Below are 26224 nucleotides of genomic sequence, written 5' to 3' on the forward strand. Positions count from 1 at the left end.
AGGCCTACCCCAATTCGGACATGGCCCAGGACAAAGGAGATTCGACACCTACTGGATCCAAACTGTTTAGGAACTGCCCAGGATGTGGACTGCAAAACGTCCTTGAGGACAAGCACTCCCGGTGCCTCTACTGCCTACACGCCAACAAGTCGCACGTGGGGAGGACTGTGCGTTCTGCAAGAACATGTCCATCCGGACCAACCTGTTCGCTTGAAGGTGAGCCTGGTGAGGAGGTAAGTGATGCTTAATATTGAGCCTTGCCACCTGTTAGGCAGAATTATATGCAGTACCCTTTGGGAACACCACACACAATTAAGACTACAAGTGACAGTACAAATTCACCTTTGGTACAAGACTGTAGTACACAGTTAAAGTGGTAGCGATGGCTGAGCAGCCAGACTTATCTCAAGAGTAAGTGGAGCAGTATCGGATAGTTACACAAAGGACAGCAATGACTATGATTCAGGCAAACACTGACTCAAGGTTTTCAAGTAAAAGAATATACATTTATTTCACGCTTCAGTTGTAGACCATTACACTATTATAAGCAGTCTAAAAATCACACTCTTATTACACCACACCACGTCCCTTAAATTCCAGACAAGTTAAGCTCACAAAATGAAGTGGGAGCAAAATGGCACTCCAGCAATTTAAAAGGGGGGGGGGCAAAGTTAATAGAAATTAAATCAAACCAACAGGTAAGTACTCGGGGCAATTGAACAAGGGGAACTACAGTGATAGAATCAGGTAGAAAAGGCTTAGGGCCAATGTCAATGGGTCAAGTCTTTTGCTCAAGATCACACAGTTCAGGGTAGTTCGGCAGTAAAATTCGTGGCACGGTTTCCGGACAAGGTTGGTTGATAGAAAAGTTAGTTCAAAGAGAAGAGAAGGACAAGCCCTCAGATTGGAAAAAGATGTGCAATGTGGGGCACTTTCACCGCGGTCGAACGAAACGATCAACCGGATTTGCACAGTACCTTAAAACGGAGAAGTAGCTTTAGCTGAGGCGGACGTTCCTGGTAGTTCCTGCAGGCTCACGGTTCCTGAACCGACTGTCGGGCTGACAAGAAGTAGGAAGACTGGAGGGTTTTGCACTACCCAGGGAAGAAACCAGCAGCAGAGCAAAGCAATAAATAAAAGGTGCGCTCCTTAAAACCCAAGCAGGGTCCGACCTTCCTGGCTATCCGCCCACTGTAGCTCTGTACAGCGAATTTGACCAGAGAAGGGGTCCTGGCTTGCAGTTTGGGCGAACTGGTTGGTCCCACCAGCTCAAGGGACGAAGTTTCCTGGAGGATCTTCTCTGTCGTCTGATTCTGAAGATTCAAACCTGCAGCAGGGCTTCACTGCAAGGTTCAGTCGTTGTAGGGGGTCCTCTTCCATCAGCTCCTCGTTGGTTCTTTCGTTCCAGTGGTGACTCCCCCTTTCCAGTCCCAGAGACCTGCTTTTTATGCAGTTTTCTCCCATTCATACAGCCTGGCTGTCAATAAAACAGCAGGGTGGCTGTCCTGGCAAGGACAGTCCCCTCAGCCTATCAAACAGGGTTACCAAGGGAACCCATGGCAGGGGTCCGAAGATCCCTCCCTCACATCCTGCCTACCTAGACTTTCAGGTGCCTTAACGAAGGCTTCTGTGCAGAAGCCCGCGAAAAGACAGCGAACAAAGGAATCATCGCAGAGGGGCGCAGAGAAAAACACGAGAGACTTTAACAAAAAAAATGGCGAATAAACCCAGCCGAGCCAAAATAAATTGTATTTGGTCAAGCGGGTTCATGTTCGAGGCTAATGTAATAGCCTGAAACAATATATGGTTATATAAGATAACCGCGGTAGAAATGTTACGTTAGTTGCCACTGCCACCAGCCAAGTCTTGATGTAAAGGAAGCGAAACAAGGGATACAAATTAACCCTTTCCAATACTCCATGTAAGATGGGGTGTACTGGGTCTGTGGTTTAAAGTGACTAAAATAAAGTTAATGGCAACTTTACCTTTTCTGGGGGGCAGTAGTCAGCCCCAGAAAATGGAGTCAGTGGGAAGTCTCGAAGACAACCCTGCGTCATTGCACTGAAGGTGCTGTGTAACAAGCATGAAAAATATGAGGCCATGGAGTAGGTGAGGCTCCAGTGCTCAAGATCACACAAAGTGAAAACACACACAGCAAAACACATGCAAGAGTGGGGAAAAAGGCTCACACTCTTACCAGGTGAAACAAGTAAATCCTAGAAATCCAGCAAAACTGCTGAGGGACTCACGAGGTAAGGGAAATCGGCCATTTATCAGAATTCTCCCTAACACCACCTCCTGTGGTTGTGCATGTGTGTACTGCTATGTGAATCCATGCCAGACCCCATGCTGAAGAAGATGCAAGTTACTTACCTGTAACTGTTGTTCTCCAGCATGGGTCTGGCCCTTCTTAGTCCTACTGCCACTTTACGTGCTACCAAATCTGAAGATGGCTGCCAGATGAGGGGCTTAGGTGGAAGGCAGTATGACCCAGAGACCAGTGATTGGTTAATAGTAGAAAGACAGTTCAGAAACTAAACTGAAAATGATTTTTTTCTTTACCGAGGATTCCCAGCCTAACGGGGAATATTCATGAGCATGTGAATCCATGGCAGACCCATGCTGGAGAACAAGTTACAGGTAAGTAACTTGTTCCTTATGAATTTTAAGTTCATATTGTATTTTTAACCACTTTTATTTAACAATAAGGCTGCATCATATAATCACAGCAATGGTTTAATGAATTAAATCAATATCTATGGATAATCTTTATTCTTGACTATTATCAAGGCTTAAGGTTAATGCTGTGCAATAAATAGTTAACTTTCTCCCGTCTCCCACTCCAGATCACGCACCCTCTGAAAACCCTTTAGTTTTAACTTGCGACCCCTCCAATCACAATAAGGCAAAATGTTTTTGCCTAGGTCTACCAGTGAACTGTGGGTAGTTCTGTAGGTATTCGATGAAAGGTAATCATTTGTTCACATATTTTGGATAACATCCCATGCTTATTACGATGATTTTTTCCAGTGCTAGTATGTCAAAGAGATTGCAGGGCCACATCTATACAATTGCTCCTTCAGGATTTTTCCAGTTACGTGCAACAGTGATCTTGGCTGCTACTAAAAGGTGAGTAGTCAGTGTCGTCATATGGCCAGTCACGGGATACGCACCTTCACCTGTTACACCTAATAGCACAAGGCAATTCTATTCCAGTGATTTAATTTGTATGATGATTTCTTTCCAGAAATGTTTTGCCTTTAGACATGTCCAACCCATGTGACTCGGGATACCATTCACCCGCATTTTCCTCCAACATGTGGTGGACAAACTGGATTAATTCTTGTTCAGCATATCTGGATAACCGCTGTATGAGTGACCAGATTCGGCCCCATGATTCGGCATCTATTTTTGTTCTAATATCTTGTTCTCAATTGGCCATTTAGGCTAGCTTCTCGTTTGAGTCAAAGCAATCTAGTAAGTAATACAGAGTAGATAGTTTTGCTTTAGTCTATCCCGTTAATAAAGTGGGCTCAAGCGTGTTAAGGGATCTGGCTCCTCTGGTTTTTGTTTTTGTTAGAGATCCAATGTTTCATTTTCGAATCATGGGCACTGTCTTTATCATCTAATTGGGATTTACTTTTAATCCCCTTGATTTCCACCTCATTCTGAATTCCGCTCTCGACAAACCCGGTTGGAATTCAGAGTTGTTCCGTACTGGTGGTAAAGGACCTAGGCCCAGGGGAATACCCCATCTTTTGGTTTCTTTGTTCCACTAATTGTGTTTTTGGTGGATGTCAATCAGTACTTGCTAGGGTGGGTGTTGAAGTTCATAAATGGGAGCTGGGACAGAGGGACATTGCCGGTTCTTTTGGTCTCCATTTAGTAAGTGAAGCATCATATCCCCAAGACGTCTGCTTTCTATGTCTACACTCATCTACATTTATGAGCACAGGTTGAACGAGCACCCAAGGTAAACTTGTCTGCGGCCGTCCATGCTGCCAGCCACATTTGCTGACGGATCTACAGCTATTAAGGTAATGCAGCTGTGATGTTTTGAATGTACTCAAACACCCCGTCTCCTCACCTCCATCCTTTTGAGCATCCCCCAACATGGCGACGGTACCGGAACCTTTGCCAATGAAAAATTGAGCTTTCCCTTTAAATCTATTTTAGCGCGTTGACAATGCCCCACCCTCCAGCGCCTCGACTCAGTCCCTTTATCCGCACATATGGTGTCTGACCTGGCAACCATCGCAGAGATTTTTTTTTTGCTTTCTGCTTGCTCCCTGATTAGTTTTTACAATCTTATTTAACTTCCCTTTGGTGCCTGGCCACCCCTGGCGCGTATCGGTCGCAGGAGGATTCACAAGTTGTGCCAAATGCGACTGCTCGTTCCCTGCCTCAGACCCACATGCACTCTAACTTGAGTGTTTGGAGCCCGACCACCGCTGGGACGCCATGTTCAGCTTGCAGCGCTCTCGGTAACGGGGCATTGAAGAATCGGTTGTCGTGGTGGAGGGAGATCTTCCACACTTTGCCTCAGCCCCACATTAAGGACTTTGACTCCAGGAACTCTCAAGACAAAGTAGGCCCTCTATTCAGCAAAGCTCCACAGCGCTGCAACTCCTTCCCTGGGGTTCCCATGGATCGGGGTTCCTCAGATTCAGTTTCTGGCAGGCCCAAGGCCTGTAAGGCTACCGGCTCCCAAGCTGAGGGGCAACCAGAAGGGGGGGTCCTCGCAGAAGTCCTCACGCAACGCCTCTCTGCTAAGACGGGAATCCTGATGCAGACAGATGTAGTCACCTTGGCCAAGAAGGTTTGGCTGAAGCCCCATTCGGTCCAGCCGGTCAATCGATGCCTTTACGCAAAGTACAGCCGATGGAGACGGATACACTATTACTATTGACCCATCCTCAGCCCTACTCCTCGGTGATCGCCGCAGCATCACTATACTCCAAGCCTCAGTCGTCCTCGGCCTCCTCCTCGGCGGCGCTGCTAGGCAAGGAGAAGATCTTGGAGGCATACGGGAAGAAGCTGTATTCCAACACATCTTTGCATCTTTGTCAGGCAAACGCTGACGCCATGCTGGCGGATTTCCTCCCAGAGCTTCCTACGCGAGCCAATCACGTTTCAAGGTGGGACTGGCTGAGGCCAAGAGGGTGGCGCAGAACATCATGAGTCCACTGTGGCCCACATTGACATCTCTGGCCGGGCCATCTGCATCGCCACGGACATGAGAAGAACAGCCTGGCTCTGTGCTACTAAATTCAAACCGGACGTCTAGGAAAGCATAGTAGATCTGCCGTTCTAGGGGGTGACCTCTTCCACTCCACCACGGACGTGGTGCTGGACAAAAAGAAAAACAGCTCACAAACGGCCAAGTCTTTATCCATCCTGACAAAGACCACACCCAAATCGTACACCAGTCACAGCAGCGCTCTGACAAGGGGCCTACATACGGAGGTTTCCACGGCTTCCAAGAACGGAGGTCCAGGCAGCCGGACTGCTCGCCGACTCAACATCGGCGCAAGCAACAAAAAGGGGGCTGGGTGGAGAAAGGGCTTTTTCCAGTCCCCCTCCTCCGCAACATCCTCAGAGGGAAAGAAGGCATGACGCATCCCTCCGGATCCACGTGTCTCCAGTGTGGGGCAGGCTTGCTCTCCATGCACATTTCTGGCACCAGAATTTCACGGACCCCTGTATCCTCTCTGTAGTATCCATGTGGTACTGTCTACCCTTCCCAGCCACTCGTTCCTCCCCCCCTCCCAAAGACCCCCCCCCCTCCCATCCCTCAAGTTGGGACAGCAACTCTTTTGGCGGAGATCCTCTACTGCTTGGCTCTCGACGGGCGACCGGAAGTCCCAGCCTCCCAGCGAGGCTTGGACTTTTACTCCAGGGTTTTAGCCATTCAGAAAAAGAACCACGCAGGCCTGAGAGTTGTGCTTGACCTTTCCACCCTCAACCTCTCCCTACCTCTACAAAAAAATCAAGATGGTTACGCCAGCTTTTATAGCAGAGACATTGTGCAAGTGAGACTGGATGCACCCCCTGGATTTGAAGGATGGGGACTTGCACGTCCCGATTTGGCAGTCCCACCATTCTTTTCTACACTTCAGGATCCTGGGATAACGTTTCCAATACAAGGCTTCCTTTTGGCCTCAACCTGGCCCCCAGGGTCTTTACCAGACTCATTAATACAGTGGCTGCCCTCCTCGGGGCACAGGGCCTCCACATCTACCCGTACCTCGACGACTAGCTCGTCAGGGCTACATCTCTGGAACAGTGCACCACACTTCCATGCACTTATGAACACACAGCATGATCTGGGCTTTTCGCTCAATCTCAGGGAGACGCAGCTGCAGTCCACGCAGACTCTGACCTTCTTGGGTCTCATATGGGACACATGCTCTAAGGTGTTTCCGTCGGAGGACAAGATCACAGCTATCAAAAGGGCCACTACTTACTTCTTCAGCAGAGAGGGGACCGCGGCCTGGTGGTACCAGCACCTCCAGGGTCTCTTGGCAGCAGTCCTATTAGCCATCTCCCACACAAGACTCAGGATGATGAGGAGGATACAGCTGCACTTCATGGAATCATACAACCAGGAGTGGGGCTCTCGATCCGATATGATCAACGTTCCTCCATCTCTCCATTCGGACCTCACATGGTGGTCCATGGACTGCAACCTACGGTCGGCAAACCCTTTTCGGCTGCCCACAACGCAGGTCACGATTACCGCAGACTCCTCCCTTGAGGGAAGGGGCGCTACCATGGATGATCTGTTGGTCCACCTGGACCTGGCAGGAGCAGGAGTACCACATCAATTGGTTGGAGCTGAACGCCATCTGGCTGGCACTCAGAGCATTCCTTCCTCTTATCGGGGGCAAAGTTGTCCTCTCGACCAGCATGTACTCTGTCAACAAGCAGAGAGTCACCAGATCCCCTCCACTGCGGAGACTGGCAATCGGCACGTGGGAGTGGGCCCTAGAAAAGGACATCTACTTCATGGCAGTCCACCTTCCGGGGGAATCCAATCTGGAGGCGGACAGGCTCAGCAGGTTGGGAGCGGACAATAACGAGTGGCAGCTAAACAACCTTGTTATTCAGGAGATCTTCAGCAGATGGGGTCACCCCCAGCTGGATCTCTTTGCCACCTGGCACAAGAAGTGCCACCAGTTTGCTTCCTGGCAGGGACAGGTGGGCGACGCATTTCGGATTCAGTGGAACGACATGACAGCATACGCCTTCCCACCCATATCGTTGTTCCACAGTGATTTTCAAGATCAAGGAGTCTCGCCAGCTCAACATCATCCTAATAGGTCCATGGTGGCCGGCCCGGCCATGGTTCTCGTAGCTGCTCAGCCTCTCTGAGATGCCACCGGTTCATCTTCCGATGGGCCCAGCACATCTTCCGGCGCAGCAGGGGTCAGTCATCCACCCTGCACCCCAGAAACTAGCTCTCACTGCGTGGTGCCTGAGCAGGTAACGCTACGGCACCTCAGCCTCTCCCAGGCTAATCTAGAGATCACACAGGGCGCAAGGAGCAACGCTACCAGGGCCCAGTATAGAAGTAAATCGACCAGGTTCTGCCACTGGGCAGACTCGAAAGAAAATCGACCACCCCCCGCCCCCATGGCATGTACTCTGGACAACATGCTCTTCACAGCGCACCTCGCTCACTCAGGCGTGCAGGTGGACACTTGTTGCACTTACCTGCATCCATCGGGGCTTACAAGATCTCGGAGGAGGAGGTCTTCTCCTCCTCCAATCCGATTGTCAAAGATTTGACAGGACTCTTAAGACAATACCCGCCCATCAAGAGGTCACATAGTCTTGGGTGCCCTGGCACACAAACCGTTCGAGCCAATGCCGTCACCAATAAGACAGCCTTACTAGTCAGCCTCACCTCGGCTCGCAGAGTCGGCGAAATCCAGGCGCTGGCCGCCTCAAAACCATATACTACCTTTTTAGAAGGACAAAGTAGTACTGCGGACACACCCAGAATTCCTGCCGACGGTGCAGTCTGCTTTCCATTTAAATGAGGAAATCGTGCTCTTTGTTTTTTGCTGATCCTAAGGACGAGGCACAGAGTGTTCTGCACTGACTGGATGTCAGGCGTGCCCTGAAGTTCTACCTTGACAGGACCAAGGGCTTCCGCAAGTCAGACGCCCTATTTGTCACTTTTGGAGGTGCAAGACCATGCGATCGGGCCTCCATGGCCTCCATAACCCGCTGGATGGTCTCGGCCATCGAAGAAGCATGCAAGGGGTAGCACAAGCCGCTTCCGGCAAACATGCACGTCCACGCAGTTTGAGCCAAGGCAACGGCCATCGCATTCCAGCACCATGTCCCTTGGCAAGTTATAAGTAGGGCGGCCACCTGGGCCACTCCCTTGGCTTTCTGCAAGCACTACTGTTTGGTTGCCGGCTCTAGATCTGACGCAGCTTTCGGACAGGCAGTTCTCAGGGACCTATTTGCTTAGGGAGGTTCTCCTCTCCGCCCTGGGGCTACATTCAGTTGTAATCGCTCATGCAGTATGGAGGAAAGGGGACGGGACGTAAGAGTAATTATAAGTTACTCACCATAGTGATTAACGTACTCTTAGTCCTTAGTCCTCTTTCCTCCCTACGCCCCACCATCCTCTCCCCTAATAAAACTGGCGTCATTAGGCAATGTTATTCTATTGTTGACGCGTCTATGGGGACTGAGGTGTGGCGGCGGAGTCAGGGCAGCGCATGCCCCCAGGGCCGCACCCCTGCGCGCCTCTAAATTTAAAGGGGAAGAAGGTTTTTTTCTGGTGAAAAAGGTTGTCTCCCGTCCCTTGGAAGGGACGCCCGTGCAGTATGGAGCAAAGGGGACTAAGGACTAAGAGTAGGTTAGTCACTACGCTGAGTAACTTATAATTGTTACGTGAACAAGCAGGGTGGCACCCCGCCCCTCCCCCAATTGGGCCCCCCACCATCCCTCCGGGGTTGCATGGATGCGATATCGCTCTGGGAATGGGCCCTGACTGAGGGGATTTGGATTTCAACAGTCCACCTCGCAGGGGACAGCAGTTCAGAAGTGGACCAGCTAAGCTGCTTGGGGTTCAACACCTAGGAGTGGGAGTTGACTCCTTATTGCCCTTGTTCCAGCGTTTGGGGGGGAGGGGATTCGCAAACCTAAATTTGATTGCATCCCCTCTGAATTCCAATTGCCCCCAGTTTGCCTCATAGGCAAGACAGAGTCGGGGGGGGGTGGGTCTTTGGGAGATGCCTTTCATCTGTTGGCACGGCTGCCCATGTTATGTGTGCCCACCCACCCCTCTGCTCCAACGACCATCTGCAAGTTCCGGGCTTCGGTGAGTTGCAGCCTCATCCTGATTGCCCCCCACTGGCCTTCGAGACCCTGATTTTCGGATCTGCTGCAGTTGTGCTCCCAGGGTCCCGTCCACCTTCGATCTCCAACAGGGGATTACTGACGCAGCAGGGCAGGGCGGTGGAGCATCCGGACCTGGCCAAGCTTGCGGGCTGGTTCCTGACCAGCTGATGCGCCAACATGCTCAATTTTTGGATAACAACTGGGACATCATTCTGCAGGCCAGGAAGCCCTCGACTCGGTCCCACTATAAGAGTAAATGGGCTAGGTTCTGCCATTGGGTTCGTGACTAAGGTCTTGACCCTATCACCTGTCCTCTGGATGACGTACTGACTTTTTCAGCGCACCTGTCTAGTTCCGGAGTTCAGGTGGATACGTGTTGCACTTAATTGGCGGCCATTGGTGCTTACAAGAATTCCCCTGAGCATATGGTTTCTGCAGCCAACCTGGTGGTTAAAGTCCATCTTAAGGGGATGTCTGCCGGTGCATAGGCCGCACCCGGTCTGGGACCTCAATGTCTGCCAGCTTTGCAGCACGAGCCTTTTCAATCTGATGGCCTCTGTGGACATCCGCTTGGTGACACTGAAGACGGTTTTACTGGTGGCTCTCACATCTGTACGCAGGGTTATTGAGCTGCAGGCGTTGTCCTCGCGCAAGCCCCTCGCCACGTTTTCAAAAACGACAAGGTCATCTTGCGCATTCACCCAAACTTCCTGCCCAAGTTGATTTGGCCATTTCTTCTGAATCAGGAAATCTGCCTGTCAGTGTTTTCCCCCGAACCCGCAGCCGGAGGCAGAGCGAGCCCTGCCTTTCTTGGACCATAAGAGGGTAAGTTCTATCTCTCTCGGATGAAATCCTTCAGTAAGTCTGAGGCATTCTCCGTGACTTTGGGTGGGCTTTTCACCGGCTCTCAGGCTTCCATCGCCAATTGGAAGGTCAAGGCCATTTGGGAGGCATACACGGCCATGGACAGACCTGTTCCTGAGGGAATTCATGCCCATGCGGTCAGAGCCAAGGCCATGGCCGTCACGTTTGAGACCTGCTTCTTGGGATGTCATCAGCGAGGCGGCTACTTGGGCCACTCAATCTGCCTTTTTTATGCTCTACTCACAGGGTACCAGCTCCAGACGCAATGCTGAGTTTGGTCAGGCGGTTCTGAAGAAACTTTTTGCTTCGTCCTAGATATGGTAATCGCAGCTCCACCCTATGTTCTTTCGTGGAATCACCCACAAGGATGATGGAAAGGAGATGGGACGTATTAGTAATTAAAGTTACTCACCATAGTGATTAGAGTACTCGTAGTCCCTGGTCCTCTTGACTCTATACGTCCCACCCACCTTCCCCCGCTCGTCTGCCAATAGCTTATATTTAATAGGTGTAGCCATGTATCTAAGCGTCTAATGTGATCAAAGAGGACTGAGGTTAGGTGCCTGAGGTCGGGCCTCGGTGGGGCGTTCACACAGTGCGCTACACTAAAATTAAAGATGAAGCTCATTTTTTTGCTGCCAAAGGTTCCGGTACCGTCCCCATGTAGAGGGATGCCCACAAGGATGGACGAAAGGGGACTAAGGATTAGAGTACTCCAGTCACTACGGTGAATAACTTACATTTTTTTCCTCTATCTTTTCAGAGGAAATGAACCCTGTTATAAAAACTGTGTATCTACATCACTCCACTCCTTTCCACAGATGTATGATTTTTGTCTAAATAATATGGTTTCGAGGGGATTGGGTCCTCCGACGTATTCCATATCTATGACATGTAATCACCACAGCTGTGCTGCTTCGGAAACTTTTTCGGCGTCTGCGTCCTGCGTCGATGACGTCGATGCGCCGTCGTCGAGGACCTCCTCCGACGTCATCCGATGTGATAAGTAGGACGCACGACGCCCATAGCCTCAGTTCTGTTTTTTCCGCGAACGTGTTGCTTCGTGTTTCTCGGTTTCAATGCCTCGACTCTTTGGAGTTCTGTTCTTCTCGGTTCTTCGAACCTGTTCGTTTGTGAAAATCCTTCTGAAGATGTCTACTTCGTCTTTGACCCCGCGTCCGGGTTTCAAGAAGTGCGGGGAGTGTGGGTCCAAGATGTCGGTGACGGACTCGCACGACGCCTGCCTCTGGTGCCTCGGGGAGGCCCACGACACGGATGACTGTATCGACTGCCAGTCGCTCACGTCCAAAGCCTTATGCGAACGTAAGAAGAAGTTGTCGGTAGGTCGGGTGTCCAAGCCCCGGAAGTCGAAGTCTGCGGGGCTTTCGACGGATGATTCGAGGGGTGACTCTCCGTGTCATCGTCGGAAGTCTTGTGGGTCTCCTTCTAGGAGTCGGTCTCGCCACTCCTCTGCCTCTTTGAGGCATTCTCGGAAGCGCCGACATCTGTCGTCTTCCAGGTCCTCTTCGGAGGGCTCTGCCCGGCACGTCGCTTACCCCTCGGGCTGTGCAACGCCGGAGGAATGGGCTTTCTTCGGGAAGCAGATGTTGGCGATTCTTGAGTCGCAGGGTACTCAGCCGTCCGCGCCCCCGAGTGGGGTCGGTCGTGTGAGGTCGAGAGACACCGCTCGCAGGAGTGGTCGGCACGAGTCACGGGAGAGGTCCCGTTCGGACAAGGGGACTCGTTCTCGACGTACCCGTTCCAGGTCCCGGTCCTCGATGCGTTCGAGACCGTGTGCACCTGTGAGGTCTTCGAAGAAGGCTTCGACGTCTGTGGCGTCGAGGGCGTCGACAGGCTTTCTCGAGGCTCTGGCTCCGAGGAAGTCGTCGATGCCGTTGACGCTCAGGTCGTCGAGGGACACGCTCGGGGCTCCGGCCTCGAGGGCTGTGTCGACGCCGCCGATTCTGGAGGCGCTGCATCTGACGTCGACGCCGATTTCCTCAACGTCGACGCCGATTTCCTCAACGTCGACGCCGATTTCCTCAACGTCGACGCCGGTTCTCTCGACGCTGGCGCCGATTCGCTCGACGCCATCGACGCCTTTCGTGTCGGAGGTACCCCAGGGCACGGGTGGACCCCCTAGGAAGCCTCTGGTTAAGAGCAAGCACTCTCGAGTGCCTTCTTTTCGCCACCTGGACTATATTTCAGAGGCGGATGAGGATTCTGATGGCCTGGTTCCTAGTCAGGTTCCGGATGACATTGTCTCGGGCCATAGTCAGTTTGACGAGTTGAGACAGTCACTGCATGATGCCAGTGGACTGGACACCTCTCCGGAGGTGGAGTTTTGTAGGCCTGAACCTGGCTCTCATGCTGATTCCTCGTACCGGCGCCTTATGGCTAGGGTTTCTGAGTACTTGTGATGGTCTGCTCCCCCAGGGGAGTTTGTGCAGGATGATCTGACAGACATCCTTGATGTTGGTCCCCCAACTGACCCGGTTCTGCCGTTCAATATGGCTTTACAGAGAAGGGTGGCGGCGGCTTGGACTGCTCCGGTGAGTCTCCCGGCGGTGGGCAGATCCTTGTCGCGAAAATACCGTCCAGCCAGTGGCGACCCCTGCTACTTGACCAGGCACACCACTCCGGAGAGTTTGGTAGTGCAGGCGGCCACGGCCCCGGAGAAGCAGGCGTCGTACCCTACCATCCCTCCTGATAGGGACGACAAACGTTTTGATGGCTGGGCGAAGAAAGTGTTTTCTTCTGGTGGTATGGCGCTTCAGGCGGCCAACTCCATTTGTGCCTTGTCACGTTTCACGCACACTCTGTGGAACTGTGTTGCGTTAGCGGCTGAACATGTTCCCGAAGGGGATGAACGGGATGGTTTCCTTGCTATGGTCCAGGATGGTAAGGATGCCATGTGAGTCCGTTCAGTCGGGTTTGGACTTAGCTGAATGCGTCAGTAGGTCCATGGCGGCGAGCACCGTGATACGCAGGTTTGCGTGGTTGCGGAAGTCGGTTTTTGCGCCTGATGTGCAGTCCCGGCTCCTCAACATGCCCTTTGACGGTGAACACCTTTTTGGCAGCAAGGCTGACGAGAGCCTTGAGAGGTTGCAGACCTCAAAAGCTGCAGCGAAGTCGTTGGGCGCTGCAGTTCGCCAACCTCCGCCTTTTCGTCCTAGGGGACAGCAGTGGAGGGGTGGTTCCTTTCGCTATTACTCCTCCTTCAGTAAAGCGAGAGGAGCTGGCAGTCGAAGAGGCCAACGCAGAGGTACCAAAGGTGGACGACAGGGTACCCGTGGTGCCAAGGCCGCTCGGGCAGTTGCCTCTTTGCCCTCAGGTAACGCCGCAGCCGCTCCCACTCGTGAGGCCATGTCCCATGGTTCGCCGGTTGGGGGAAGGCTGGCGCAGCATCTTGTAGAGTGGCAAGCCATTACTTCAGATGTGTGGGTTCTGGAGATCATATCCCACGGCTACTGTCTTCCTTTTCGGCACAGGCCTCGCGACAATCCACCGGGGAACCTCTCTTTGCAGAGTCCGGATCCGCTCCTTGCGCAGGAAATTCAAGCCCTGCTGGAGAAAGGCGCCATAGAACTGGTGCCTGTAGCGGAGAGGAACAAGGGATGGTATTCCCCTTATTTTTTGGTTTCGAAGAAAGACGAGGGAATGAGACCCATCATGGACTTGCGCGGTTTGAACAAACTCCTCAGGAAGGACAAGCTCAAGATGGTTACTCTCTCTCAAGTCCTCCAGGCCCTTCAGCTTCAGGACTGGTTGGTGTCACTCGACCTCAAGGATGCTTACTTCCATGTGCCGATCCATCCCAAGCACAAGAAGTACCTGAGGTTCGCGGTTGGCGACTCGCACTTTCAGTTTCGGGTCCTGCCGTTCGGATTGACCTCCGCCCCGAGGGTTTTCACCAAGCTCATGGTGGTGGTGGCAGCGCATCTCAGGCAAGGGGGGATTCACGTCTACCCCTACCTGGACGATTGGTTGATCAGGGGGAGCTCTCCCGAGCAAGTCCTGGATCATCTATCGATCACCTGTCGCTCCCTTCACAGGCTGGGCTTCTCCCTCAATTTAAAGAAGTCCCATTTGACGCCAACACAGCAGCTCCAGTACATCGGAGCAGTGCTCGACACTTCCCTGGGGCAGTGTTTTCCTCCCCAGGTGAGGGCTCTTCACATTCAGCAGATGGTGCACAAGTTTCAGCATGCCCAGACGCTCCCAGCGTTCGAGTTCTTAAGGTTGCTCGGCCTCATGGCATCCTGCATTCTTCTGGTGCCAGAGGCTCGCCTGCGGATGAGATCTTTGCAGTGGGCACTCAAGACGCAATGGTCGCAGTCCTCCGGCAGGATGTCTGACTCGATTCAGGTGCCATCCTCGGTCGCCCGGGACCTTCTGTGGTGGGCCGTCGAAGGCAACTTGATGAAGGGGGCTCCATTTTGGCTTCCCTGGCCGGAGGTGACGATCGTGACGGATGCATCCCTCACGGGATGGGGAGCTCATGCCAACGGGCTGACAGTCAGCGGTCGTTGGTCTCCGTCGGAGTCCAGACTCCATATCAATCGGTTGGAGCTGAGGGCCGTCAGGCTAGCCCTGCAGGCTTTTCCGCCGTCTGTGCGAGGGAAGAATGTCCTGATCCTGACGGACAACACAGTGGCCATGCACTACCTCAACAAAAAGGGGGGGGGGCAGGGTCACTTCCTCTGTGCAGAGAGGCGATGCAGCTCGAGTTCTGGGCCATCCAGCAGGAAGTTTCGATCTCGGCAGTTCATCTGGCCGGAGCCGAAAACGTGACGGCGGACGCTCTGAGCAGGCAGAGCGCGATCTCTCACGAGTAGGAGTTGGCTCAGGAGATTCTCCTGGAGATCTTCGCCCTTTGGGGGACCCCTCAAGTGGATCTCTTCGCCTCCAGTGTGAACCGGAAGTGCGAAAGGTTTTGCTCGCGGGAATTTCCTCCAGAAGGAGCCTTGGGAGACGCGTTCGTGGTGGAGTGGTCGTTCCCGCTGCTGTACGCGTTTCCTCCAGTCCCCGTCATCCCGCAAGTGCTGCGGAGGTTACAGAAGTTCGGTTCCCGGATGATCCTCATTGCCCCGGCGTGGGCTCGGAGGACGTGGTACCCGGACCTTCTCGACTTATGCATCTGCCCTCCACGTCGTCTTCCCTACCGAGACGATCTGCTCTCACGGGAGGGGGGGGTCAGGTTCTCCATCCAGAGGTCAGATCCCTCAACCTTCACGCTTGGCTTCTGAAAGGTTGAGGTATAAGGATTGGGACCTCCCTGAAGACGTGATGGAGGTGTTGCTTTCGGCCCGAAGACCGGCAACAAAGTCTCTGTTGCCGTTGGCGTAAGTTCTGCGACTGGTGCAGGGTTCAGAATGTGGATCCTTTTGCATGTGACATCCCCATGGTTCTGTCCTTTTTACTTTCTTTGGCCCACAGGGGCTTGCAAGTGGGTACCGTTAAGGGTTACCTGGCGGCGCTGTCCATCTTTAAGCGCTCGTCTGAAGAGTGTTCTTACTTTAAAATCCCTTTGATTTCACAGTTCCTGAAAGGGCTCACTAATGTGTTCCCTCCGTCACCTTTCCTGGTGCCCGGTTGGGATTTAAACCTGGTTCTTAAGTTTCTTATGGGTGCTCCGTTTGAGCCTTTCCATTCTTGCCCTTTGAGGCTGTTAACTCTGAAAACTGTGTTTTTAGTTGCGGTTACTTCCGCTCGCAGAGTGAGTGAGTTACAGGCACTTTCAGCTAAGCCTCCCTTCACTGTATTTCACAAGGACAGGGTTGTCCTTAGAGTTCGTCCTTCTTTTCTTCCGAAGGTAGTGACGGAATTTCATTTGGCCCAGAAGGTGGTTCTTCCGGCATTCTATCCTCCTCCGCATCCTGGTAAGGAAGAGGAGAGGCTCCATAGGCTTGATCCTAGGAGAGCTTTAAGCTTTTAAGTTTCACGCATGTCCTGGGTCAGAGTGGATGATCAACTCTTTATTGGTTACGCTGGAAAGCGTTTGGGGCAAGCTGTGACGAAACAGACTTTGTCTCGCTGGATTATTTTGGCCATCTCGGAGTGCTACCGTTTGGCGGGTAAGGACCCACCGGCTGGCTTGCGGGCCCATTCTACCAGGGGTATGGCTGCGTCTACTGCCCTGCAGAGGGGTGTTCCTATTCGCAACATCTGTGATGCAGCCACCTGGGCTTCAGTACATACATTTGTACGTCACTATTCCCTTGATTCCATCCGAGCACAGGATCTGGCCTTTGGCAAGGCGGTCCTTTGCTCTGCTATTTGATTGGCTATTCTACATTTTGATTCTAAATTCTTTCCCTCCTCCTTGCTTTGGTACTGCTTTGGGAGTCTGTCATAGATATGGAATACGTCGGAGGACCCAATCCCCTCGAAGAACAAGTTACTTTCTTACCTGGTAACGTTCTTTCGATGGGATGGTCCGACGACGTATTCCATATCGCTCCCGCCCTGCCTTCCCCGCTACAGAATTTCTTTTGCGATTGCAGCTTACGTTCCGCAAGGCTTTGTGTCTGACTGGCAGTTGACTTATGTCACACGTTCTGGGGGAAAAAACTACAACTGAGGCTATGGGCGTCGTACGTCCTACTTATCACATCGGATGACGTCGGACGTCGGAGGAGGTCCTCGACGACGGCGCATCGACGCAGGACGCAGACGCCGAAAAAGTTTCCGAAGCAGCACAGCTGTGGTGATTACATGTCATAGATATGGAATACGTCGTCGGACCATCTCATCGAAAGAACGTTACCAGGTAAGAAAGTAACTTGTTCTTCTCATATTAACTGTATCCTCATGAATGTCCAGTTTGGGAAATAAATAATAATTAATGTATGACTTACTGATAGATGAAACCCCTGATTGTATCCATCAAACTTAATTGTGGCTCTTGAATACTAACTTAACGTATGTGGCTGATGCTGACATTAATTTTCTACAGGTTATTTTCCAAGCTCTTTTCTTCAAGAAAGGAACTTCCCTCAGAGCAATGATGCAGCAGATATAGATTTACCAGAGGCTTTAATTTGGCATGTACCCTCTGAGACCCCGCTGAAGACTGTGGCTGGAGAGTGGTAGGCTTAAGGCTTAAAGACACATTTTGTGGGTCTTGCCAAATTAAATAAGTCAGTGATAATTGTCTACTTCACTCTAAAAGCATGCATTAGGTATACTATGCGTATGCATCTAATCCACTACTGTAGGCAGGGGGAGGGAGGTGTATGTGTTAAATCAGTCTATATTTTGCCAGTGCTTATGAGCACATTTTTCAGCTGCACAACAAGGACAAATACTCATTGTTTGTAGTCGGTCACTGGACACTAAAGGCTTCAAGAATCACAAATAAGCAAATATTTTGAATATTTATTAGAACATTTGGGTTAACGAAACATGTACATGTGTGGACATTCACACTCACCTGTGTGTATTCCTAACCATCACAATTCATTAAATCATTGTTCAATACTTTGTTCTTTCTAAAATTCTACTGTGAGTGGTTAAGATCATATCTGACTAAAATCAACATTGGTTTCGGAAATGCAAAACAATAATTTATCTGTTTGCAATTCTAATTATTTGTTTGCTTGTACCCAAGTTCAAATACAATCATAGCATTTGCTATGGCTTAAAATCAATGTTTAAAAAAAGTATTCTTGCTTGTCAATTTTATTTAAAATATATATTGGGACACAGCAATATAATTGATTCTAACCAAAATGTTTATTTTCCCAATTCAAAATCCTTATTAGAGATCACTTATTCACAAAATAAATGTACTTGAGTGTGTATTGTGCAAATCTATCTCATGAATATTAATGTGGGGTGTCCTGAATTTGCATACAACCATTCTAAATGTTTGCAATTTTTTTCTCATGAATATTGTTGCATTTGCTGAAAACCCACCTGGGATCCAGCCCTCGAGGCCTGGAGTTGGACAACCTGCTCTAGACCATGCTCACGGCCATCCCGAGTGTAAGCCTTACTGCTCAGTTAACCTACCTTGACTGGGTTTGGTTAGACAGCGGCTTTCCTGTTTACTATAATAATTGCCTTCTCAGAATCCACCCCTAGGGTGGATACTGAACATCCATCTCACCATCCACAGAAGACTGTAGTTACCTAGGGGGCACAGAAGATCCTCTGCCCCTGGATCCAGGGGATGCTAGAGGGTACGACCATTGACTTTAATATACAAGACTCTTCTGATGTGGCAGCTGTTCTTTTCCGCGACCTTTCTTCCCTTCCCTCCGACCCACTCTGCTGGTCACACCTTGGATGCTCTCTCAGCAGACATCACACTCTCCAATCCTCCAACTACCTCTCTACTGGTCTGACCACTCCCTCCTTCCTCCCATCTGGAGCTCACTGGCCCCCTGGCAATGCCTCTGCCCGCATTGCCAGTCTCCTTCTCTGTGATTCGACCGATGAAGCATGTGTCTGTCGATGCACCTTCATTCCTCCTCCTCCTCCCCCTGCTATTGACTCTCATTACGAATTAGCACTTGCTAACCTCCATTTCTCCATATCCAACATTTTGGACATCCTTGACCCAGTCATGAGGATCCGCATGAAGCCTGCCTCAAGCCAGTCAAGTGGCACAGCAAGTAGAGCGCTCGCTTTGACATCCGTGCAGAGCTTGCTAACGCAGGTTCGAATCCCGGTGGGGCCAAACTCAGCCTTTCATCCTTGTGAGGTCGATAAATGAGCACCACACACCATGGGTAATTATAAGCAGCGCTCCGATACCTGAGGGTCCGTAGCGTTATATAAATGCTAAATTATTATTATTATTTGCAACACTTGGTATGACACTATTTGGCCGCTCTGAAATAAAGTGCAGAGTTGCTGAGCAGAAGTGGCAGGTTTCAGGTACATCCTCTGACAAACTGGCCTGCCGCCTGCTCCAAAGGCAATATAGTCTCTCCATCCGCTCCAAAAAGATGGCTCATGTCCAAGCCTGCATTTCGGGTGCCACCAATAACACGGTTGAACTTTTTAAAATCTGTAAGGAACTTGCCAATCCTACTGCAATCTCATCTCTCCCCTTCCGTCCCAGGCCCCTCTGCACTGCACTGGCCTCCCACTTCTCCACCAAAACTCAGGACATCCTTTCCTCACTCTCCTCTACTGTCCCGCTCCCCTCCTCCCCCTCCAACAACCCAGCTGCTCTTGCCTCCCTTGGCCCCCCTCTCAGCCTTCCCATTCTCTCCTCCTTCACAACCATTGCACTGGACGAGGTCCAGTAGACTAGAGTAGTCCAGTCTATGAAAGTCTCCTCCAAACAGCTGCTCCGCTGCTCTTCCAGAACTATCAAGGAAAACATCCCCTCTCTCGTCCCAGCCTTGGCTGACTTCTGTAACCATTTCCACAATCACTCAAGCACTCCCTTGTGCACTCTCTCCTAAAAAAGCTGTCTGCTGACCCTTCCTGCCGACTAACAATTGCCATCATCCTTTTCCTGGGCAAACCCCTGGAAAGTTGATCCCCCAACTGACCCACCACACCAAATCTGCTGGCTGTCCACGACCACCAGTCTGGCCTCAGAGCATCCAGAGGCACAGAAACTGCTCTACAGAACGCCCGTGAATACCTGCTCTCAAATCTTGATTCCAACTCTCCCTCCGTTCTGATCCTTCTCGATCTTTCCTCTGCATTTGACATGTTCAATCATGACTTCTTTATAAATGGTCTCCATGGTACTCTAAGCATCACGGACCGGGCACAGGCCTGGCTGACCGCCTACCTTTCAAACTGACTTTCCCAAGTGCAATTGTGCCTTTTCCTCTCTGCCACCTCACTATCTACCTGTGGCGTCCCTCAGGGCTCTATCCAATCGCTGTGGCTCTTCAATGTCTACCATGCCCCTCTAGCCCACTTCATCTCTACCTTCTCTCCTCACTTTCAGTGTTATGCCGATGAAACAAAGCTCTCCTTTAACCTTTCCTCCTCTTCTCCCTCATACCGGACTGCCCTACTGCTATCCAGGCATTGTGTTCTGTTAATGATCTCTGCCTTAATGCCAGTAAGACTGAGATCCTTCTCATTGGGACATCTGCACCCTGCTTCCCTCCCAAACCCTGGCCACCCTCCTTGGGCCCCCTCTCCTCACCATCTTGTGAGGCAATAAACCTTGGCGTCATCTTAGACTCCCCTTCTCCTTCTCCCCTCACATCACGGACCTTGCCAAGAAGTCCTACTTTCAGCTACACCTCTTAAGAGGCATTCTCTCTTTCCTCAACAGAGCTTTGGTTCTGTCTAGGCTTGACTACTATAACAGCCTCTTCCTCAATCTGCCTCTTTCCACCCTGCGCCCTCAACAAATCCAGAATAGGGTTGCAAGATTTATCCTTGGCCTCAAGCCCTGGGACTGCATCTCTCCAGCCCTAAAATCTCTCCACTGGCTTCTGGTGGCTGCAAGGATCAAATTCAAGACCCTCTGCGTCATCCATAATGCTTTCTGGGGCCTGGGACCCCTCTATATCCAGCTTTCATTCCATAAATACCTCCCTGCTAGAGTGCTTTGGTCCCCTAGCTCCAACTCTCTACACATCAGACGTTTCTCCAAGCAGAGAGCGTGGGGAGATCTTACTTTGGCAGGAGCCTCCCTTTGGAACAACCACCCTACCCCCCTCACACTTGAGCCCGATTTCCTTAAGTTCTGGAAACTTCTCAAGACCATCCTTTCCTCCTCCTCCTTCTTCCCTCTCCCCCTCCTTTGCTAACGTCCCCCTGCCACTGCGACTGGTGCTTGGCCACTTAAGTGCCTTACAGTGGCCAGGCCCTCCTCGTCCAGTCTTCCCCCAGCACTCCTTATCCAGCACTTGCCCTCAGGCACCTGTCCCCGACTCTGGTTCCCCTGTCACCACACAAGCTGATCCTTACCCCCGGTTCCCCTGGCACTTGCCCTCCTGGGCTTCCCTCAGTACTTGCCCTCCCCCCTTTCCCTCCCAACCCTTCCGCCCGGTCCTGCCTCCTCCCCCTGCATGTATTGTCACTTCACTTGCATGGTCCGAATGTCACAAGGCCTAATCGGACCATTCATTGTTGTTTCTCCCCTGCCCCCCTGCACCCGTTGTTTTGTCTTGTGCGCCTTGAAACACTTGTATATAGGCGCCAAACAAATATCCAATAAATAAAGTGACCGAATCAGTGTTGCATGACCTGGGGACAGTAATCAAAGGCATTGGCTGCAGTGGACATGGGCCGCGAACTACGAGTGCATAGTTGAGTTTCGGAGTCTGTATTGTCAGGCAAGTCATTGGTTGGGATCTCCAGTTCGTGCAAGTGCACCACAGCAATAACTGCAGCGAAAGAGCACTGAACATGCTGAACATGTAGGTCAGAGTTGACGCAAAAGAACAACCAGGACAGCAGCAAAGGTCCCATGACAAACTACCTGAAGGTGTTGTTCAAATATGCCTCCCAGTGAAGTAGAGATGAGGTGGAGCAGCAGCAATCCACTCAAACTGTAGCTAGGCAGCAGAGGATCTTCCATTTTGGCCTAGCGAATGCTACGAAGACAGAAAGGCTTCCAGAATAGCATCTGCACAGCATGCATGGAGTTTCCAGCACGCTATGCCAGAGGGAAGACGAAGAAGATTGTGCCAGCAAAGAGGTATCTATAAAATAACAGGGCCTAGCCAGCACAGTAGCATTGGGATCCTTGGGAGCAACCCATGCTTCTAGTGGTCATCTAGGTAAGTTTCTAACAATTTGTTAAACATCCTACCCAGTTAAAGACTTGCACAAAATGGGCTCTGCCGGGTATCTAATGACATTAAAACATTTTTAAGAATTTCCAGGTAATTTATCTGAAGATCACTTTTAATTTTTGAGCCTCAATCTGAACACATTGTATGGCTTGCACTATTGTCACTACATTGTCCTATGCAACTAATCTTACTTCATATAACACCCTGCAATACTAACTTTGTTTTGTTGAGTACCTTTATTTTTAACATGAACATCTCACTACCTGTTGAAATTAAATTATTTTTTCCTAGACTGATCCAATTGAAAATGTGGAAACCATCTGTGAAAACATGCATCTTTTTCCAAAAGAAGACTTTCTCACTGGGGACCAACTTTTGTTTGAATACAAACCTGAAGTAAGTAACATCCTATTTATTATAAGGTTTTCTTTGGCATGGGCAAGCGAAAATGGTTGTGTTTTACTAACCATTGCTGTGTACTGGTCTTCTTGTAAAAGTTACGTAACTTTTGGGATGACCTTTTGTTGGCAGCACCACCATTCCCAGGTACCAAATGATGGTAGGTCGGATCTGCACACCTGTTTGCCGAATCTTGGACCATGATTATAATAATTTTTCCTTGTGAATTATTCAATGGAATGCATGCGGCTCTGCTGTTATGGAAACTTTTTGACAGGGGGCGTAGTGAAACTCGACTCTATCATCGATCCATCTTGTCTGGCTCTCGATCGTCGGCTCTGGAAGGGACTCCAGGCGTCGTGTGTATATATAGCACGTCACTATGTCCCATGCTTCAGTTCCTTTTTTTCCTTTTTTCTGCACGCTTGCATGCAGCATCGCGAACACGACTCGAGTTTACACCATGTTTTCTTTTTTTTTTAACCTAGCTGTACATTTTCTCCGAAAACTTTGATGTGATGTCCTCTCACGTGGTCTCGGCTTCAAGCGATACTGTGATTGCGAGGCCAACATTTTGGTAACCGACCCCCATGACTTCTGTCTGAGGTGCCTAGGTGTTGGTCACGACACGGAGGCCTGCTCGTCATGCGCAAAGATGCACCGCAAGTCCCTACGTGAGAGGGCCGGATTGCCCACTTTCTGCCCACTTTATTGCCCACTGTATTGCTTAATGGGATTGGTATCATTCAAGAGGGTATAATAGTACTGGTGAGAGCATCATTTTATTGTGTCCAATCTCCCAAACCAGGATAGACGCAGAGGCAAGCAATTTCTGTTTGTTTTTTTCCTTAACGTTTCTAATATGGAGTTTTCGGTCCTAGTGATTGTTGAGCCGATATTAGGAGAACACTCTATCCCGAGATATTTAATGTGGCTTGTTTAGCATAGTCCTAGGTCATCAAGGCCGCTTTTGATGCAAGAAACAGTTGTTAAGTTTGTACCTTGAGACTTGCAATGTGAACCATAGTTTCCCTTAATAAGCTATTGGGGTTGGAGAGAAAAAAGAATAATATCTCCATACGCTGCAAGCTCGATATTGGTGTTATGGACTACCGGTGATAGTTGTCATTCTTGATTAGTTCTAGTAAAGGTTCTAGAGCAAGGATGTATATAAGTGGGGAGAGCAGACGGCCTTGCCTGATTCCCTCTGTTTCCCTCTGTTTAGGGGGACTAAAGGGGACTTTTTGTTGTTGACTGTTATGGAGGCTTGATGGGAGTGGTACAGGATTGAGATAAGTTTAATGAAGGAGTTGCTAAAACTGTGCAAACTAAGTGCTTTAAACATGAAATCCCATTCTAAGCGATTGAAACCTTTCTATGCGTCTAATGCCATTAAAAGGCTGGGTTCAATGGTAGGATTAGTAATCAAGAGAATGTCTGTGATCTGTCTAGTGTTGGAGTTTCTACCTATAAGAAAACCCACTTTGTCTTTTTTTTTCAGGAAAAGAAGTTGCTCTGATCTAACAGCAGGGATTTGGGGAAATATTGTACAATCCACGTTGATTAGCTCTTGGGGTCTACAGGGGCCTTATTGTTTTTTAGTCATACGATAATCTTTGCTTCCCCAAACGTGCCTGCAGGTAGGTCTATAGAGCGAACGTGGTCATATAAGCTAGGTAGATTTGGGGATAGAATATTGGTAAAGGTTTGGTAGAATTCTATTGGGAGACCAGCTGGACCAGGCGATTTCCTTTTTTTCATAGACGATATTGTGTTCGCTATTTCTGGCATAGTGATTGGACAGTCTAGGGCATTCAGAAGACTTTTGAGTTTCTTTTTATGAATTTTCACGAACGCCCGCCTCAAGGTGTGTGCACACTCAGTAAAATGTTCCAGTCCTCGAGTCTGGGGGATGTCTGGAGGGAGAAACACCCGACAGGGGGGAGGGCTTCACTTTCTTCTCGCAGCCTCACAACACCTACACCAGAATCGATTATTTGTGCTTCCCCCGGGAGCTCCTGGCACGGGTGTAGTTTAGCGGGTAGTCCCCATAGGGTGGTCGGACCATGATATGGTCACAAGGTCGTGCCCCTCCGATGTTTGGAGAGGCGGGGCGGCATGTGGAGGTGCAACGAAACTTTGTGGAGGGACGCTGTATTCGAGTCAAAGAAGCGGGAGGCCATCGAAGATTACTTTATGCATAATGTTTGTTTAAACTTTATTTCGGCATAAACGGTTTGCACAAGACATATAAAGCAATACAAAAATGTAAACGTCTTGCACTCAATTTGAATAAATAGAAAACCAGAGGTCCGAATTTAGGCTGTAGAAACAGGGGAGGTTAATGACCAAATAGACGGGAATTGAGACAACTGCTCTAAGCAATGGCATTCTTGGGGAGGGTCTCGGCCAAGAAGTATCAGCTATGGGCCTTTTACCAAGTGGTATAGTATTAGATCCTGAAAGCACTGGCCTCCTTGGGATGTTTGCCAAGCCATAGCCATTGGGTTCAATTGGAGTACTCCCAAGGGGTTGATATTTTGCCAGGAAACTCGGTATACCTCTAGCAGAGCATTGATCCCTAAAATCAATTTGAATAGAATCAAGGGTATTACTCCCCTGCTGGCAAACCCTGGTGCAACTCTGGATTTGTTCATGTGTGGCAAAAAGACATCCCCTCGTTGCCCGGATCCAGTGTATGCATTTGTTGACCAAGTCTTCTGTGGATTCATACACATTGGATACCAATTTGGGGACCCTATGCAAATCCCCACTATTCAGGGTGATAGTTGCCTACCAGCTGTTACATTGGTGTTGGTGGAAGCAGGAAAAAGCATTCAGTACTTCTTCCTGCATTATCACATACAGATTTGGACCTGGACACCCTAAAAGCATCCAGGCTGGCATTCTGCAACAAGGTGAAATTACGGCCACTCCTACAATGGTTACTGTTAGAGAAGACCCTTACAGGCGGGAACCCTTTAGCTTCAGGTGCCGGTACAGATATAGGGCTGATGCTCAAATTTCTCCCGGTGGACAGCCCCTTCAACCCTGTCCCACCCCCACTAATAATGGGAGCTATGGTTGCTTCAATCTCGCTAGCGTGGGTTTCAAAAGACGGCAGCCTTGCTACCGCCATAGAATTTGGATTCCCCATTGATCAAACCCTTCCCAATATTGTCTGCCAGTGGCAAGACCAGATTTTTAAGGACCCGAAGTTCGACAAGAACAGTACTACATTGGCAGCCTGTGTGCACTATGCCCGCCTTGTTGGTTTGCATTAGCACATTTTTGGCCCCTGGTTCTCAGGCTGGGAATGTGATGGAAGTCCTTCTCTCCATGCATGCATGTCTCGGTACTCCCAACTTCCATTGGGGCCGGCCAGCCAAATTACCCCTATTTTGTGACCAAAAAAGCATCTCCATACGGCATTGTCTCATAAGTTGTTACCTGCAGGTGCTGGGTATTCTCAGTAAAACGGAATAACTCAGCCAGGGCACCCAGTTTATATAACGAGGGGCTCTCCTCCCTGCTTACTACAGCTGCTCTTGCGTGTTCCGATGGACGGAGGTGCTCTACCCAGCACTGAGTAGGGGAAGAAACAGAGGTTGGTCCAGACCCAATGCCAGCGGTGTTGATGCAGGGCCCGAAAGTCTGAGCTCTAGTCGGAATAGTCCGTGCAGTGTTTCCAGCCATGGTCGTGATTGAATGAGACTGTTAATCGGCCCAAGAACCGTGGTCCTAGATTCCGTTGGTTTGTCAGTTGTACTAAGAGGCTCAGCATAACATGGACATTGAATGAGCCCAGAAACTGATTTATTTACTTATGAGCGAAAAGGCTTCCCTCTGGGGCTGTGGGGGAGGTAGAC

At 50.2% G+C, this 26224-nt stretch overlaps 1 protein-coding gene across 1 annotated transcript in view; it reads left to right on the forward strand.

The window, feature by feature from the left end:
- The window catches only part of NRDC (nardilysin convertase), a 1236039-nt gene that overhangs the window by 265276 nt on the left and 944539 nt on the right, over positions 1-26224 (forward strand). The window contains exon 15 of the mRNA XM_069642204.1: positions 22248-22352. Within this exon, the coding sequence (XP_069498305.1) occupies positions 22248-22352 (105 nt within the window). The remainder of the gene's footprint in view (positions 1-22247; positions 22353-26224) is intronic.

Source organism: Ambystoma mexicanum, chromosome 1q (genome assembly GCF_040938575.1).
Source record: "Ambystoma mexicanum isolate Mex_15411 chromosome 1q, UKY_AmexF1_1, whole genome shotgun sequence".
NCBI classification, from domain to species: Eukaryota; Metazoa; Chordata; class Amphibia; order Caudata; family Ambystomatidae; genus Ambystoma; species Ambystoma mexicanum.